The sequence below is a fragment of the Eptatretus burgeri genome, chromosome 17 (assembly GCF_056783735.1).
Source record: "Eptatretus burgeri isolate ZD-2024b chromosome 17, Ebu_testis_v1, whole genome shotgun sequence".
Lineage (NCBI taxonomy): Eukaryota > Metazoa > Chordata > Myxini > Myxiniformes > Myxinidae > Eptatretus > Eptatretus burgeri.
The window spans coordinates 2261423-2279414 of NC_140977.1; the positions used below are offsets into that span (position 1 = coordinate 2261423).

General features: G+C 41.3%; 2 protein-coding genes across 2 annotated transcripts in view; both read right to left on the reverse strand.

Annotated features, from left to right (window-relative positions):
- LOC147009084 (uncharacterized) overlaps nt 1–17992 on the reverse strand; it is a 288704-nt gene that overhangs the window by 101882 nt on the left and 168830 nt on the right. The window lies entirely within an intron of this gene.
- Nucleotides 297–17992, reverse strand: part of LOC147009085 (uncharacterized) — a 52024-nt gene continuing 34328 nt past the window's right edge. Inside the window, exons 4-5 of the mRNA XM_085862809.1 lie at nt 12752–12895; nt 297–9425 (exon numbers count right to left, since the gene is read on the reverse strand). Of these exons, the coding sequence (XP_085718935.1) occupies nt 8311–9425; nt 12752–12895 (1259 nt within the window). The 3' untranslated portion in view covers nt 297–8310. The remainder of the gene's footprint in view (nt 9426–12751; nt 12896–17992) is intronic.

Consider the following 17992-nt stretch of genomic DNA (forward strand, 5'->3'; position numbering starts at 1 on the left):
CCAGATATCAAATGACTCGCAAGCTGGACAGGATATTTTACATGTGGCAAATCGAGGGCTTGCAATTAAATTACGTAAATTTTAGAAAAAATTGCGAGATAATGGATTGGTGCACTCATAAACTAGAAGGATTTTTGTAAAATATTACATCATGAAGAATTTCCTAATACAAGCTGTCAACAAGCCTTTCTAAAGTGAATTTGATGTGCTGAAACCAAATCTGCTTGTCGCCAAGCTCGATTTTGCATCATCAGCACACAAAATGGCAAATTCAATATGGACACCAAAAAGGCATTATTTTGGCATTTATTGAATAAGTCATTGTGTACACAAGGTGGAACAAAGGTATATTCACTGTTATTGTTACATAAACATACTGTCATTGAAAAACACTGATTGTAATGCAGTACATTATACTAAAGTAAACAACAGGGGCAAATATCATGGAATATTCCAATCAGTAGACTGTAAATAACATTTCAAATATGACCAATTCATCAATTTTGTAATATTTGTATGACAAGAATAATCCTATGTTTTAACCAAATATAATAGCATATCGACCACATTTACCCAAATTCAAATTGGAGAAATACATGCAAATAAATTATATATTCAGAAGTACAAATCGTCATCATACAACGGAGTCAACATTTGCATATTCATTGTCTGACATATTGTCTCTGCAACCCTAAGCTCTGGTGCAAGGCATTTTCACTTTCTTGCAGGAGCAGCGAAGTGTCTTGCAGCCTGTGCTACAGGAACAGGAAATAATTTATCTGCACACTTTTGGTATCAGGTTCAGATCTCGGAGTTTAAGCCTCGGCACATTTCCTTGTCGTTCCCATCCCATATGTTCAGGTTGTATTATTTTGGGATCAGGACAATTAGCTTGCTTCCAAATTAGTGCTTGGTGATGGGAAGCATCGTACATCGCTCGTTGAAGTATCGTGCTATGTATTTGGGTGTTCTCTTCCCTACACTAACACCATAGACTATGTCCTGAGCGGTGCTCAACAGTTTTCACCTTGCCACAACCTCCTCATCTTTGGCTTCTTCCTCTTCGAAGACTTTCTGCCATCCATATATGATATACAAACTATCAGGAACACAAGCTCAGGCAGCTTCTTCACTGACTGTAAGATCAAGGTGACCTGGATGAGCAAGGACGTCACCACGGATTTTCAAGCCAACATGAATCGGTGAAAGAAAAATGTCTTCTTCAGGCTCAGACGTCAACCTCTGGTAGCACACGATGTTGCATTGAACCTGGGGAGTAACTGCTGAAATCTATCTGTCCCGGTTCTTCCTGCTATCTTTGTCTTTTGTTCCTTTCACATTTCTTTCAAATCGTTTTTCTTTTCACAATTCTCTTTTCATTCTAATTCTTTCTTTTTCTTCTCTTTCATTATTATCTATCGCTCGAAGGAGAAGTGAATTCTTGCAGAAAGGCTCACTTGGCTGCGTCTGGACGGGTTTGAGGGTTGAGGAGTAGCGGCTGAAACCCGAATCCTATCCAGGTTCCTCCTGATGACTCCATCTTTGCTCTTTTACTTCTTGGGGTTGCTTATTGGTCTTCCGTTTGATTATGAGCATGTCATCCTCAACAGCATCGTTGTCTCGATGGAGATGAGTTCGAGCACAATTCATAAATTTACATGTCACCAGTAACATTTGTCTCTCATACAAACTTGATATGGCTTGATGGCTCTTGTCTCCGATGGCTTGATAAATTGAACCACACACTCTAACTCTGACTGAAGTTGCTCTTTGAAAGATGCATGGCGACTCATGAAGGACCTCGAGGTATTTCATGAACAGAATCAATGCACAAAGTCACACATCGCTTCCACACATCAATCAACTGAATTACATGATCTTTCTCCGCAGCATATACAAGTTTGTTACATAGCCAAACCATAATCTTTACTGGCATATTTGGCTGTTCCTGTTGATCGCTTGAATGCCGTGAAACACCGGAGGAGAGACTTCACTTCAGCGGCTATGAGGACGGACACATTGGCCAAGGACAAAGCAATTGTGTGGTCATACTGTGCTGCTTCCAGAATTTTATGGCTCATTGGAACTGTCATAACATGACGGACATCATCCTTGAGTTTGACTGATTGGCAGGAAAGGCAAGAACTCCAACCCACGGGCTGAACGCGACTTCTTGGTGTGCCACCACACGCTGAGGCTGAATCTGGAATGGATGCACATGAAGCTGTTGTGTTTTCTCGATGAGACTGTGACGCTTCTAAAGGATACATTTTGGGTTTTTTGTGTACTCGCCACAACAACTTATATGCCAGTACGTGTTCAGTTCATCACTTTGGCAAAATGTACCCTCTCGAGTCGAGTCGCTCTATTATTTCTTGTTTCATACTGTCTTTCAGTTGTTACCTCCTACATGTAGCATTTGTCTTTTTGAGATTAAACCTTTTTCACTCCCATCTCGAAGGCTGTCTTTCGGTTTGTTGCCCTCCTGACAGAAAATACAAGCGTCTAAATCCACTTCACATAGCCTTTTCAATGTCAGCAGCAGCTCCATCATTACCGATTCTGAAAACAAATAGAACAGGATTTATTTTAAATCCGTCTATTTGCTTGCAGCAATAACTTGATACAAAATTATTTTGAGGGAAATGTAGCTTCAATCAGTGATTTTTTTTTTTGACCTGACTTTCAATGCCACAGGCAAAGACCACAGAGCCACCTGGTGGACAATCGATCCACCTCAGCACAATGTTTGTTATGTCAGTGAGGTTTATTGGAATGACCTGCACAACTTCCATCGTGATCATGAAAACATCAAATTTGTCAAACATAGTGCCTTTTTCGGTGGCCATCTTGCATTTGCCATTTTATAATGATGCAAAAATCGAGCTTGGTAGCAAGCAGATTCAAATCCCAATTAACAAATTCACCCAAGAAAGACTTGTTGACAGTTTGTACGAAGAAATGCCTTTTACTCCTTGGATAAAGGACTTTTCCAATTTATCATCGTCTATCATGGGATTTCACGGAACACTCAGAGGTAAAAGAACTCCGGACAGAAATTGTGTCAATCTTCATGAGTAATTGTCATGATCATTTCATAGACCTGAGTGACCACTTGAATGATTACATATTCAGTCTCACCATGATCCAATGTTGTGCTGGGGATTCTGCTTGGACATGAAATATATTATATTTTGAGAATGACCCTGATAAGAAACAGATGGCTTGGCAAATGCTAGCAAGCTGCTTGGTAACTGAACACACCCCTGGTCCTTCCTTTATAGCGAACCTATTCTCTGCCAACTTGAAAAAGCCTTCATTTCTTCGTCAATTCCCACTACAAACCTTGCCGCTCCGTTTCTATGGAGCATACGGCCAGCCTCCTGGAAACACTCCTTTTGCCCCCGACATGATTCCCACTGCCTCCAAATACAAAACCCTCACCCCTCCACCATTCTTCCGGCCATTGGTTGACATCTATCACTGATCATGATTTCTATCCCTTTTCTCATCTTGGGAGAATGACAAAAAATATTGGGATAAAAGCTACACCCTCAACACTGCCTGCACTCACTGCACCCTCAACACTGCCTGCACTCCCCGCACCCTCAACACTGCCTGCACTCCCCGCACCGTCAACACTGCCTGCACTCCCCGCACCCTCAACACTGCCTGCACTCCCCGCACCCTCAACACTGCCTGCACTCCCCGCACCCTCAACATTGCCTGCACTCCCAACACTGCCTGCACCCACTGCACCATCACCAGTACCTGCACTCACCACAACCTCACCCCTGCCTACCCCCTCGACAATGCCTACACTTGCCACACCCTCAACATTGCCTGAACTTGCTGCACCCCAACACTGCCTGCACTCCACACACCCCCACCACTGCCTGCACTCCACACACCCCCACCACTGCCTGCACTCCACACACCCCCACCACTGCCTGTACCAGCACCACTACCTGCACTCGCCACAACCTCACCTCTGCCTGCATCCTCAATACTGCATGCACTCCCTGCACCCCCCCCCCCCCAACACTACCTACACTTGCAGCACCCCCAACACTGCCTGCGCTCACTACAACCATAGACATATGGTATTTAACTGAATTGAACCCCCTAACTTGACGAGGCAGCAAGGCACAAATCGAGTCCCATCACAGTGCTTGCTGCAAGATCTATCAGTACTTACTGTATTTGAACACTGTGCGGACTCTCTAGTTTCCATTTGAGTGTTTTTGCGACAATTAACTCTGTCTTTCTCTTCAACGATATATATATATATATATATATATATATATATATATATATATATATATATATATATATATATATATATATATATATATATATATATATATATATCGTCAATACGTTGTATAACATTCAAAAATCTAATCTCAAAATGGCTGAACAGATGAAGGTGAAACTTTACAGGTATGTCCACCTCGCCATGAGGAACAAAAGGTTCACAGATATGATGTCATAGGACACATGGTTTAGCAGCCAATATGGGTTTACCCAAAAAATGTATTAAAAAAATCTTCTTCTCCGGAAAGGCTGAACAGATCAAGGGGAAACTTTACATGGATATTATCCAAGCCTTACGTATACCAGGGTATTCACGAATAATTGACAAGTCACATGGTCTGGCAGCCATATTGGATTGAGTGAAAATCTTACAAAAAACAAGATTCTTTTTCTTGAACCGCCTAATCAATCAAAGTGAAACTTGACAATTATGATCTAGTAGTGATGAGGAATATAGATTTTAAATTTCAACCTGATCGGACGCATGGTCTGGCAGCCAGAGTTATTTAATTTTTTGAATCTGTGTTCATTTTGATTTTTCGTTTTTTTAATAAGGTTCACTTGGCTGCGCCTAGATGGGTTTGAGGGTAGAGGAGTAGCGGCTGAAACCCGAATCCTATCCAGGTTCCTCCTGATGAATCAATCTTTTCTTTTTGCTTGTTCAGGTTCCTTCTGACTCCAATGCAGGACTGTACCTATTTGGTCTTCCATTTGATTTGAAATGAATTTATTTTAATCCCATTCTCAATTCAAATGAATAATAATAAATGTCATGGGACAGGGTCAGGTGTCCGATCAAAGTGGGGTTACATCAAGGCGGGACGTCTTGGTACCCGTTCATTACTACCAGCAGCTATCAAGCGGCAATTCTAGTTATGTCTCTTATTAATTACGTAACACACCAGTACACAAACACCACACAAAACAAGTCCTGGCGAGGATCTGCAATCTCTGATTGCTCTTTTTCTCATTGATGACTTGCTCTTGTATATCTTTTATCTGTTCATGTTTTCTGTTAAGATATTGTTATTTACAACTAATTTAGGATTTCTCTAACAGTGCAATCTATATTTTGGTGGTTTTAAAATAGCTGCTCCCGTTAGTTTGCATCGTCTCATCCAATGCACTTTCTTCAATCCGGCATATTCCATAACCCACAACAATATCCATGTTGCTATTTTTGTTCAGTTTCTGGTGTCGTTCAATGACTTGTTCTGGGGACATTTCCTTCTCTGTTGCCTGACATCAGTTGTTTCCTTAATTCTGTCATTGGATAAGTATTTGTGAATGGTTTATCCAACTGTGGTTATGTTTTTAAGTGAGACTCTCTGCTTTTGAGCACATTTTCAACTTTTTTAGTTAATCCTCAAAACATTTTCCTTATTTGCCCATCATTTCCCTGCTTTCCTTTCTGGTATTTTTTGTTTTTGATCTCCATTTACGGGTTTCAGGAGGTGGGAGGAAGTTCTCCCAGAACTCAAAATCTCCATCTCCTATTTTTAGGTGAAGGATCATGATTGATGAACCAAACTGTGAAGTTCCATTCGCACAGCCTCGTTCCAAGGGCTCTTTTCAGAATCTTCATTGAACCTCTGACAGCCTCCACTCGTAGCTCTCTTTGTTAGGAATGATTTTTAAACACTCAGTAAAGGTTTTCTTCATCATTCCTATAGCTCTGACTATCACTGGTACAATTTCAGCTTTCTTCAATTTCTAAGGCCTGTTGACCTCATTTTTCAAATCCTGGTATTTGGTCATTTTCCGAATTTCTGTGGCATTTAGTCCAAAATCATTGGGAACCAAAACCTTTATCAACAATGCAGATTTTACGTTTTTGTGTTTGTGCACCATGTCCGGACACAATGCTTTGTTTGCAATGTCCACACTTGATGGGATCATCGTGTCACACGTGAGCATTACTTGTTCATTTTCAAGGATCGGATCTGGTTTGTGTTTCCATGATTGTTCTGTTACCGGGATGTTGAAATGTTTACAGATGTCCCAATGGATTACTCTGCAGATGCTGTCATGCCTTTATGTGTACAGCTGTTCTGACATGAGTTATTTACACCCCAAAAGGAGATGGCTGGTACTTTGTTTCTTCATGACAAAACCTGCATTTGGTCGATTGACTCAATCCCACCATTTTCTTAAAAACATTCATATAATTTCCTTTGTCTTGGGCATTGATGATGACTCGTTCTCCATCGCAACTAATTTGACCTCATTTTATCCATTCCAAAGAGCCTTTCTTGTCGACCCCTGTCCTGTAGAGCTCTTTTTAAAAATCTTCCTGCCCTTTAGTCATTCTCCCATTTGTCAGAGTATATCTGCTGATATTTATTTTTGTAATTTTCCTGTTGTTTTTTTTTTCCTCGGCAATCATTGGGGCTGTTTGTTTCTGTGTCCTGTGTGGTGTCCATCATTTGCACCTGTTTTTGGAAGTTTGTTGCTAAATGGATTAACGATCCCTTTTCTGGTTTGTCGTTTCCTCGCTATTGTACAAATCTCACACGATAGTCTGTTGAGCTCTTCACATCCTCCGCTAGTCTGACACACGATGTTCTGTGCGCTTGGTTAAGCTCCATCAAACCACCTCCTCCCTCTTGTCTTGGTAATTACAACCTCGGTATGCATTGGTTTGTGCAGAACATCTTGTGAATAGTTCGAAGTTTCCTTGTTTTGGTGTCTAGATTGGTGATGTCCGATTGTGACCAGTATATAATTGCACAGCTATATTGGAATACGGGCACTGCAAGCTGGTTTATGGCTTTGGTTTTGTTTCTTGGGGAGAAGGATGACTTCAGAGTTAGTCTTATTCTGCATAGGTACTCTTTACTGATTATTTTTTGCATTTCTTTATGTTGTACCTGGGGGCCCTTCTTCTCTGCTGAGGAATTTTTCAGATGCTTCATTTTCTAGTTCCTGTATTGTTGTAATTCCATTGATTGAGATGTCTGTTGTTTTGGTTTTTCCTTGCATGAATGTGTACTTGGCACATTTTTCAAGACCAAACTCCATTCGGATGTCCTCCGAGTACTACTTTACTAGTTTTAGTTGATCTGTCAATTTCTTATCAATAGGGGCGACGAGTTTTAGATCGTCCATGTACAGTAGGTGTGTTACCTTTCTTGTTTCTTTAGTCATTTTTCTGTTGCATGGAAGATTGTATCCATGTCCTTGTTCATTGATGAGGTTACTCCGTGGGGCCAGAGCCAGACAAAATAGGAAGGGGGGGGGGGGGAAGACTGCCACTTTGTAAGATACCACGTCGTATCTTTACTGCGAGGACCTCAATCTTTCCTTCCATGTAAGGTAGTATCAGAGTTGTGTTCCAGAGTGTCATTGCTTTCTCAATCATTGTGACTATCTGGGGGTCAATTTTGTATACTTGCACGTGTTATATAATCCATGAATGTGGGACACTATCAAAGACTTTTTTTTCTGTAATCCATCCAGGCAGTGGACAAGTTGGTTTGTCGGAGCTTGTTGTTTTTGAGGATGGTTTTGCTTAACAATAATGGTCTATTGTTCAATGGCATGTTGGATGTACTTTTTGATGTTCAGATAAATGTGTCGAATGAGCAAAGATAAAATAAATGGGATGAAATGTCGATAAAAATGGGATGAACGCGGGAATGATTTCCTGCACACAGAACACTTACACTGCTCCTCTTGTTGGTTGTAATCTCCATTAACGGGTTTCAGGAGTTGGAAGTTGTCCCAGAAGTCAAAATCTCCATCTCCTATTTTTTGGTAAAGGACCATGATTCATGAACCAAGCTGTTAAGTTTCATTCTTATCGCCTCGTTCCAAGGGCTCTTTTCAGAATCTTCATTGAACCTCTGACAGCTTCCACTTGTAGCTCGTTTGTAGTGATATACCCAGGAATAATTTTTAAGTACAAAATAATGGTTTTCTTCATCATTCTTGTAGCTCCAAACTATCACTGGTACCATTTCAGCTTTATTCAATTTCCACATCTTTTTAACCTCATTTTTCGGATCCTGGTATTTGGTCATTCTCTTCCATGTGTATTCTTTGATGTCGTGATAAATATGCTGAAGAAGTATAACCCTTGTGACAAAACGAACAGTTGTAGGTCTTGTCTCCTGTATGGAAGCTTTGATGTCTTGATAAAGATGATGAAGATGCAAATGACATGCTGCACAGAGTACACTTGTAGGGCTTCTCTCTTACGTGTATTTTTTTATGTTGATCGAAATGGGATGAACGTGTAAACGCCTTGCTGCACACAGAACACTTGAAGGGCTTCTCTCCCGTGTGTATCTTTTGATGTTGTGATAAATTTGTTGACCAAGTAAAAGCTTTGTGACACAAAGAACACTTGTATGGCTTTTCTCCCGTGTGTATTCTTTGATGATTTTTAAAATGTGATAACTTATCAAAGGCCTTTTCACACAAATAACACTTGTAGGGCTTCTCTCCTGTGTGAGCTTTTTCATGTTGTGATAACGATGATGAACAAGTAAAAGCCTTGTGACAAAAATAACACTTGTAGGGCTTCTCTCCTGAATGTATTCTTTGATGAATGTTGAAATTTGACAATCTAACAAAGGCCTTTTCACAGAAAGAACACTTGTAGGGCTTCTCTCCCATGTGTATTTTTTGATGTTGTGATAAATTTGTTGACCAAGTAAAACCCTTGTGACACAAAGTACACTTGTAGGGTTTCTCTCCCGTGTGTGTTCTTTGATGATCTCTGAAACGCGATAACTTATTGAAAGCCTTTTTACACACAGAACACTTGTGTCGTTTCTCTCCTGTATGGACCTTTTGATGTTTCGATAAAAATGATGAAGAAACAAATACCTTGCTGCACACAGTACACTTGTATGGCTCCTGCTGTGTGTGTACATTTTGATCTCTTATTAAAGATGAAAAGGAGGGAAGTGCATTCTTGGATAAAGAAGACTGGTTTGGTTTCTCACTTCGGTTGATGTCATCGAGCGTCGTTGAACAATTTTTATGAGTGTTCTCAGATAAGATGCTACGTTCCTGACAAAAACTCCCGTGGTGATTCAAAGAAACTTCTGCGTCGAACAATTGGGAACAGTTGGTACAAGAAAAAGTTTTCTTTTGTCTTTCTGCAAAAACAATCAATTCACAAAAAGTGTCAATAAAATCAAAAGTACAATGAAAGATTTCGCAAATGGACAAGTATTTTCACTTTCTTTACATCACACATTTGTTCTACATCTGAACTTATCTCTTTTTCGAAGTAGCTACATATGGTCACATGCTCGGAGCTCTTCACCACCCACGAGGTGCACTCCAGTGATGATTAAGATGGCAACAAACACCCCAAGTGATGCTTTTGGTTCCGGCTTGGATTACGGATGGTTGGAGTAAATGGTAAAATTTACTAAATGGCAAGGACGCTGACTCATCCAACAATGTTTGTAAATTGAACTAGACAATTTGACATCGCGATGTCGACTGATGTGCCTGTGTCCACATGAAGTCTTGGCATACTCTAACGATGACTTCTTTTATTTTTGGATACATAGTCGAGACTTGTGGAATAGCCAGCACACTGAACGGATCAGGACACTGAATACACAGAAATAATAATAGTTCACCAAAATGTATCAACACAATCTCTCGATTCCTCAAGCCAGAGCAGTTACACAACGTGAGCACACGATGATCGAGTTGACGGTTTTATGAGTAGATAAAGTTTATGATATGAGTAGATAAAGGAGTTGTAATGAATATTTAATGAAGTCATATTGGCTGAATGTTGGTACCTCTCTCATCTGCCATAGCACTTTTAACCATTGGAGTGACTTTGTAGTGACATTGAAGTAACCACTGGAGTCACTCCAATTAATTATTCGACTGACTCAATCTGTGAACCTTCCCACCAGGATTTCTCCCGATGGCGAATCCTCCCTTCTGGATTTGGTGATGACAAACTTTCCTGCAAGTGTCTCCTGCTCTTCCTCTGCTCCAATTGCTTCATCTATTCATATGCTTGTCAAATTCAACATCTCTATGGTTATTCTCAGAGAGCTGCCTCAATGCCGGCAAATCTGGCATTTCATTCAAGCAGATTGGCAGGGACTGCAGCCATCTCTCCACATGACAAGCAGCCATCTCTCTTCAGAGCCGGTATCCCATATCTACCGCCCCTGATGTTAACTCAGCATGGGAATTCTTCCACAGAAACCTGCCCTCTTCCATGCACAGTGTGGTAAACTGGATTTTTAGTTGAATTTATAATGACGTAAAATGCCAATTAGCCTTAGCTATAGCTTTAGAAATAATTTAATAAATATATGCTGGGGAAAGCTAGAAGGGAGGCTTGTTTTAGGATTTTAGGAGGCTTGTTTTCGGATAGTAGGGAGGCTAATTCCTTAAGATTAGTAGAAACCTTGTAAGCCTTATCTATGGCCCATTCGCCCAGAAGGCCTGGCCAAGAAATCTAATTCTCTTTTACTCCCCTCGTCCGGACAATCTGGAGGAAGCCTAGATAAGAGGCCGTTTCTCACCCTGTGTTGGTGATTTTAACTTTACAAGACCCATCTGTGCGTCCTAAAAAGGCCTCTGTTTGTTTCGGTAGTTTACTTTGATGTATTAACCACGCCTTGGTAAGATCACACATATACTCGATGTAATCCAAGTAAAATTAGGACGGCTTGTGATTCGCTCCAGACTATCTTCCATGTGCACATGTTTCTGTCTTTTATTTTGTTACTGAATAAACAGCTTAAATTGAATTATAAAGTTCTTTCTGTTTCAAGGTGGTCAAAAATAGCCACGACAACAGACACATCCCATCTCGTCTTCAATTATTCTACCCTTCTTCCCGCCCATGGTACTCTGAATCCTGTGGTGAGGCGGTTGCTCTGAAACAACTTGCCTTCCCTTCCTGGAAAGCAAATCTGACCAAAGGCAATCTCAGTGCATTCCAAAAAGTCCTCAACAAGTGTGTGTTCACTCTCAGGAGAGCCAGAAAACAACATCTGTCCAACCTCAAGAATGAACTTTCAAACCTGTGTCCCTCCTCTAAAACCTGGTGGTACCTTGTAAAGTCTGTTTCTGGTGTTTGCTCCCCCTCCATCTCTTCTCTCACTTCAAATGGCACCAGATCAGACTCCGCTCGTGAGATGGCCGAATGCTTCAATTCTGTGTTTTCTTCAAAATCCTGTATCCCCAACCCCTTACTCTCTGTATTCATGCTATCCAGTCCTACCCAACTGCTCCTAGACTCTTGTGTTCTTTTCACCTGAGAAGGTTGGAGATGTTTCTGGCAACTCCTGACCGATTCTGCAACTGGACCGCATGGCATCGGCACACATCTCCTAAAAACCAGCTCGACTGCTCTTGCACATCCTCTTTCTGCTCTGTTCACCCTGTCATTTGCTCTCGGTCATTTCCATCTGCTTGGAAGTCAGCCAACATCACCACATTATATAAAAAGGTATGAAAACTGATCCCCTTAACTACAAATCAGCTTATTTACAATCATCAGCAATGTCATGTAATCCATATTTTTCTCCAATGGCCTAATCTCAGTTCACTCTACCTTGGACATGCTGCTTCTGGTCTCCCAACAATGGATAGAGGCCTTAAATGTCCCACATGAGACCAGGGGCATCTCTCTTGAGACACATCTCAAGCTTTCCATACAGTCTGGCACCCTGTCTTGCTCTCCAAACTACTCGTCTATGGCTTCCAAAAGAAAGAGAAGAGTATGGAAACATCGCAATGAGGAAGTTGCTGGTGAGAGGTTTGGGAAGAATAATGAAGATAAAATAATGGATTTGGATGAATGATGACCATGGGATGGTGGTAAGGAAGTAAACACATTGAATCGATGGAGGGAAGAGTAAGTTTGACCAGACAGAAGGAGATTTCACAAGTTGGGAGAAAATGTTCAGGATCCAGAGATCTAAATAATAATTCTAGGAGGGAGATCATACGAGTTGCACAGATTCTGTTGTGGGTGGGTGGGTTTGGTGGGTGAGGAAGAAAGGGAAAAGTGTGTGGAACTAGCCCTGGAGTCTCTTTGTGCTTGATCATACCTTTGGTTTTTAATTATTTGATTGTCAAGCTTTAACTTGTCCCAACTTGTACAATGGACGTTTCTAACTTCGACTTGTCCAAATTATTTAAATCATGTTTAAATTTCAATACGATTTTAACAGTGTGGGTTCTTAAAAAAGAGTCTTAACAATTGTTAGCTTACTGAGTCTGTTCAATCTGAAGTAAGGAGCCATTTAAACAGAACAAAATCCTGTTTGGTACTTAAATAAATCAAATATCCTCATTACCAAAACAAACCTGAGTGAGCACATATTATAGAAATGGATGATCTGTTGATATGTACAATCTGAAATTGAAACATTTCATCATAAGGAGAACAAGTAGAGCGGTGGTGTGTGTTGTGTGCTGTGGCTCAGATTACCTTTGAGCAGATGAGTAGCATTCCTCGGCTCTCTGGGAGAGGAATCACGTGGTTCCTGTTTTACACCCTCCTTGTACAATGCATCCTGGGATATCTGAAGAAGGTCACTTTGGAAATTTTCTGCCTTCACTGGATGACCTTCACCTGCAAACAATGTGACACGAGTTCAATATAGGAAAGAGAAAATAATCAATTAACGAATCTAAAACAATTATTATTACCCCGTGTTAATTTTATATTTTTACTCCACACAGGCGAAGAGAAACGTTTCCATTAGCGAAGAAAAGGCGATTTCCATTAGCGGCGATATTATGACGTCAACTTTTGTTTCTAGGAAGAATTTCCAAAATCGGAGATGGTTGCTGCCGGCGCGTGGGCTTTCTGCATATACATGGCAAGTTTCATGAAGATCCGATGAAAACTCTGGGTTGTGAAACAAAAAAAGTCAAAAAATAGGAATGACGTCATAAAAATTGATATGACGTCATAGTGATGTATCATATGTGCGGTAATTCATCTCTGCTAATGCCCTGTTCAATTCCCACAAACAGAATTAAAAAGCTTGCCTAGTTTCGGAGATAATTATTTGGACAATTTCCATTAGCGGAGATATTTTGACGTCATAACTTTTTTTCTCGGAGGAATTTTCAAAATCGGAGATGGTTACTGTCTGCGCAGGGTGTTTTTAATATGTATATGCCAAGTTTCAGGAAGTTTCGATGAAAACTGTAGGCTGTGAAACAAAAAAGTCCACAAGAAGATGAAGAACAACAACGTGAGTAAGACTTGGACATCCTCCACGAGGATCTAAAAACAACCGTTAACCGGTTAACGGCTTTTAATTCAAAAGAACAATGATGGAATGTTGGAGGCGCGAAGCATGCCGGCAAATGCTGTAGCCGCACCCCCTCTCCCGTCGTGATTTTCCTATTTTACTCGACAACGATGACTCGCTTGATGTAAACATCTACACGCTGACAAGTGGAGGAGTCCGATGTTATAAAAACCCCGAAATTAAATTGGGAACGCGTGGTTGTTTGATTTTTGGGGGATATTACGTGGTTAGAGGAGGTTTAAAATGGTTATTTGTGCTCGGGAAGCATCATTTTACAAGCTGCTGAGACTGTTTTAAAGGGAATTAAAATGTTGACGTCGTTCAAAGATTTCCCACCGTGGATATCATGAGCAAATCGTGCAATTCGGTGAACTCGCTTCAGCTCGACGGGATGAGAAACTGTTGGAATGAGTGTGATGAAGTGAGAAGGAAACACAGTGAGTGGGATCTGGAACAGGTGTTCCCCACGACATCCTCTTTCACTCCATATAAAGGAGGCAAAACGTGTCACTGCTCCAGGTAAGTGACAGTGCTGGACCGTCTTGTGGTCATTGCTCGAATCGGTTTGCAGATGGACAATGTGGGAATTGATCTCGGGTCCACTCGTTCCGTTTCCACCCAAAACCACAAGATCATTCTTTGCTGAACATGGAGAGCGAACAGTCCCGACCTTCTCATCTTCGTTACTCGAACTCCCCACCCTTTCGAAACCATTTTCCCCATTTTTTTTTCCGTGAAGGCTCGGGAATCGTCCCCCATGGATTCACAGAGACAGTGCTGTAAATGTCTATCTCTACGATGCGTTGTTCGAGTTAATGGAGATGGACATGCAGCGTGGAGATGTACAAGCAGCGTTGAGATGGACAAGCAGTGTTGAGATGGACAAGCAGCGTTGAGATGGACAAGCAGCGTGGAGATGGACAAGGAGCAATAGAGATGGACAACTACTGTTGAGATGGACAAGGAGCGTTGAGATGGACAAGCAGCGTGGAGATGGACAAGCAGCGTGGAGATGGACAAGCAGCGTGGAGATGGACAAGCAGCGTGGAGATTTACAAGCAGCGTTGAGATGGACAAGCAGCGTTGAGATGGACAAGAAGCGTGAAACTGACAATTAACGAGTGGTTTTATACCACAACTAGTTCCAAATAAGGGATTTACTTTGTGGTTTTACACAACCAGTTCCAAATAAGGGATTTACTTTGTGGTATCACACAACTACTTCCAAATAAGGGATTTACTTTGTGGTTTTACACCACAACTAATTCCAAATAAGGGATTTACTTTGTGGTTTTACACCACAACTAGTTCCAAATAAGTGATTTACAGTGTTGTTTTACACCACAACTAGTCACAAATAAAGGATTTACAATGTTGTGTTACATCACAACTAGTTCCAAATAAAGGATTTACAGTGTTGTTTTACACCTCAATGAGTCACAAATAAGGGATTTATTTACTTTGTGGTTTTACACCACAACTAGTTCCAAATAAGTGATTTACAGTGTTGTTTTACACCACAACTAGTCACAAATAAAGGATTTACAATGTTGTGTTACATCACAACTAGTTCCAAATAAGGGATTTACAATGTTGTTTTACACCTCAATGAGTCACAAATAAGGGATTTACTTTGTGGTTTTACACCACAACTAGTTCCAAATAAGGGATTTATTTACTTTGTGGTTTTCCACAACTAGTTCCAAATAAGGGATTTACTATGTGGTTTTACACCACAACTAGTTCCAAATAAGGGATTTACAATGTTGTTTTACACCTCAATGAGTCACAAATAAGGGATTTACTTTGTGGTTTTACACTACGAGTCACAAATAAGGGATTTACTTTGTGGTTTTACACCTCAACCAATCACAAATAAGGGATTTACTTTGTGGTTTAACACCTCAAGCAATCACAAATAAGGGATTTATTTTGTGGTTTTACACTACAACGAGTTACAAATAAGAGATTTACTTTGTGGTTTTACACTACAATGAGTTACAAATAAGGGATTTACTTTGTGGTTTTACACCTTAACGAGTCACAAATAAGGGATTTACTTTATGGTTTTACACCTTAACGAGTCACAAATAAGGGATTTACTTTGTGGTTTTACACCTCAACCAATCACAAATAAGGGATTTACTTTGTGGTTTAACACCTCAACCAATCACAAATAAGGGATTTACTTTGTGGTTTAACACCTCAAGTAGTTACAAATAAGGGATTTGCTTTGTGGTTTTACACCTTAACTCGTTACAAAGAAGGAATTTACTTTGTGGTTTTACACATCAACTAGTTAAAAATAAGGAATTTACTTTGTGGTTTTACACATCAGCTAGTTACAAACAAGAAAAAGAACAATCGGAGATTGCAAACCATCACCATTGAAATTCACATTTCAAAAAGAGACAAAACCAGAACTGTTATTTTATAACTGCTGGCAGTGATGACCGGATACCAAGACGTCCCGTTTTGATGCAACCCCAGTTTGATTGGACACCTGACTCTGACCCATGACGTTTTTTTATTATCATTCAATTGAATTAAGAATGTGATTAAAATCAATTCAGTTCAAATCAAATGGAAGACCAAATAGGTAAAGTTCTGCATTGGAGTCACCAGAAGGAACCTGAACAAGCAAAAAGAAAAGATGAAGTCATCAGGAGGAACCTGGAGAGGAATCACATTTCAGCTGCTACTTCTCCACCTTCAAACCCATCCAGGCACAGCCAAGTGAGCCTTATTCAAAAAAAAAAAAAGAAGCCAGATTAAATAAAATAAAAATTCTGGCTGCCAGACCACCTGTCCGATCAAGTTGAAATTTAAAACGTGTATTCCCATTCACGACTAGATCATAATTGTGAAGTTTCACGTCCATTTATTAAGCGACATGTGTTGGTTATGAGACATGTTTTGGTCCCCATGGATCTGGAACTGTCAATATCGAACTAAGTTCCTTGACTTTGCAAGAAGTCATGGATTTAGGGTGGCCAGTTCATGGTTTCAGCAACCACAAGCTCATCGCTGGATTTGGTATTCCAATACTGGTGATGTGGCAAAGGAGATTGACCATGTGCTAGTTGATGGTTATGGGAGGATGATCCTGAACTGCAGGGTCTACCAGAGTGCTCAGTTCCTCAACACAGGCCACAGGCTTGTTGAAGCAACTCTGAAGTTACAGCTTAAATCCAAGAGAATGGTACCATCCCAGCCCAGACTGGATGTTAGCAAGCTCAAGGATGAGAGGGTAGCTGAGGAGTTTGTGAACAGGCTGAGTGGGGATTTTGGGGGGTCTGGGTACTTTGGGGAATCCTGAAGAGTTGTGGAGTGCCTTCAGGACCACCATCCTTGATGTTGCCGGTGGATGTCTTGGAACTCACTGGAGAATGAAGAAGAATTTTGTTTCTCAAGGGACACTAGATACCATTGACCAGAGTCGCAGGGCCAGGCTTAACGGCTCACCTGAGCTGAGCTGTTCTGGGAGCTGAGGCATAAAACTGTACATGCGCTGAGGGTGGACAAGAAGGCCAATGAGCGAGGAATCTGTGAGGGGGTAGAGCATCACCTGTGGTCAAGTGATTCTCGTCCTGCTTACAGGGGAATTTGCGCATTGCGTTCCTCCAAGCCTGTCCCTCAGTGCACTGCAGTTAGAGCGGAGGGTTTATTTTTTTGTATACCTTGTCGAGGCTCGTATGAGAGCTAACACACAATGCACATCAAGGGGGGCATGAGACAGGAGGGAGTGGGAAGGACAAAATAGTGGGGAACAGAGACATTTGGAGATCTGTGGAAGGGAGAGGGATGGGACGGGTAACATGGGGAATAGAAGATGGACATTACAGGGACTTCAGGAAGGAAAGCAGGGAATTTGAAGGAGGTGGGCTTGGGTGGATTATCGTGGGTAGAAAAGATCGAGGATTTGGATGGGGGATAAGAGGTGGTGGTGAACAGCTGTTTTGAAGGCCTGGAGGGAAGAATGGGAATGAATAGAGTGAGGGAGTTTATTCCAAAGGCGGGAAAAAAGAGGAATGAAAGAGTGAAGGTGAGCAGTGATTCGTGATTTTGGTAGTTTTACCAGAAGGGGGTTGTTGGCAGACCTTGAGCACCCTGCGGAAATGTGGTGGGGACAAATCGCAGAGAGAGTAGGGGGGCGAGGCTGGAGAGGAGACGGTAGAAGACAGAAAGACCACCGACCAACCTGCGGTGATTGAGTGAGAGGCCCAAAGACTCAGCCTCATTGCGGGAGATGCCAATGATCCGAAATGCCTTGGTTTCTACAGCGTGAAGCCAAGAAAGGTGGGAGGCTGGAGCACCAGCGCAGAGGGGAGAGCAGTACTCCATCAGGCTGCAGACAAAAGCTTTGTAAGTGGTCAGGAGCTCAGGTGGGTCGAGGAAGGACCTTG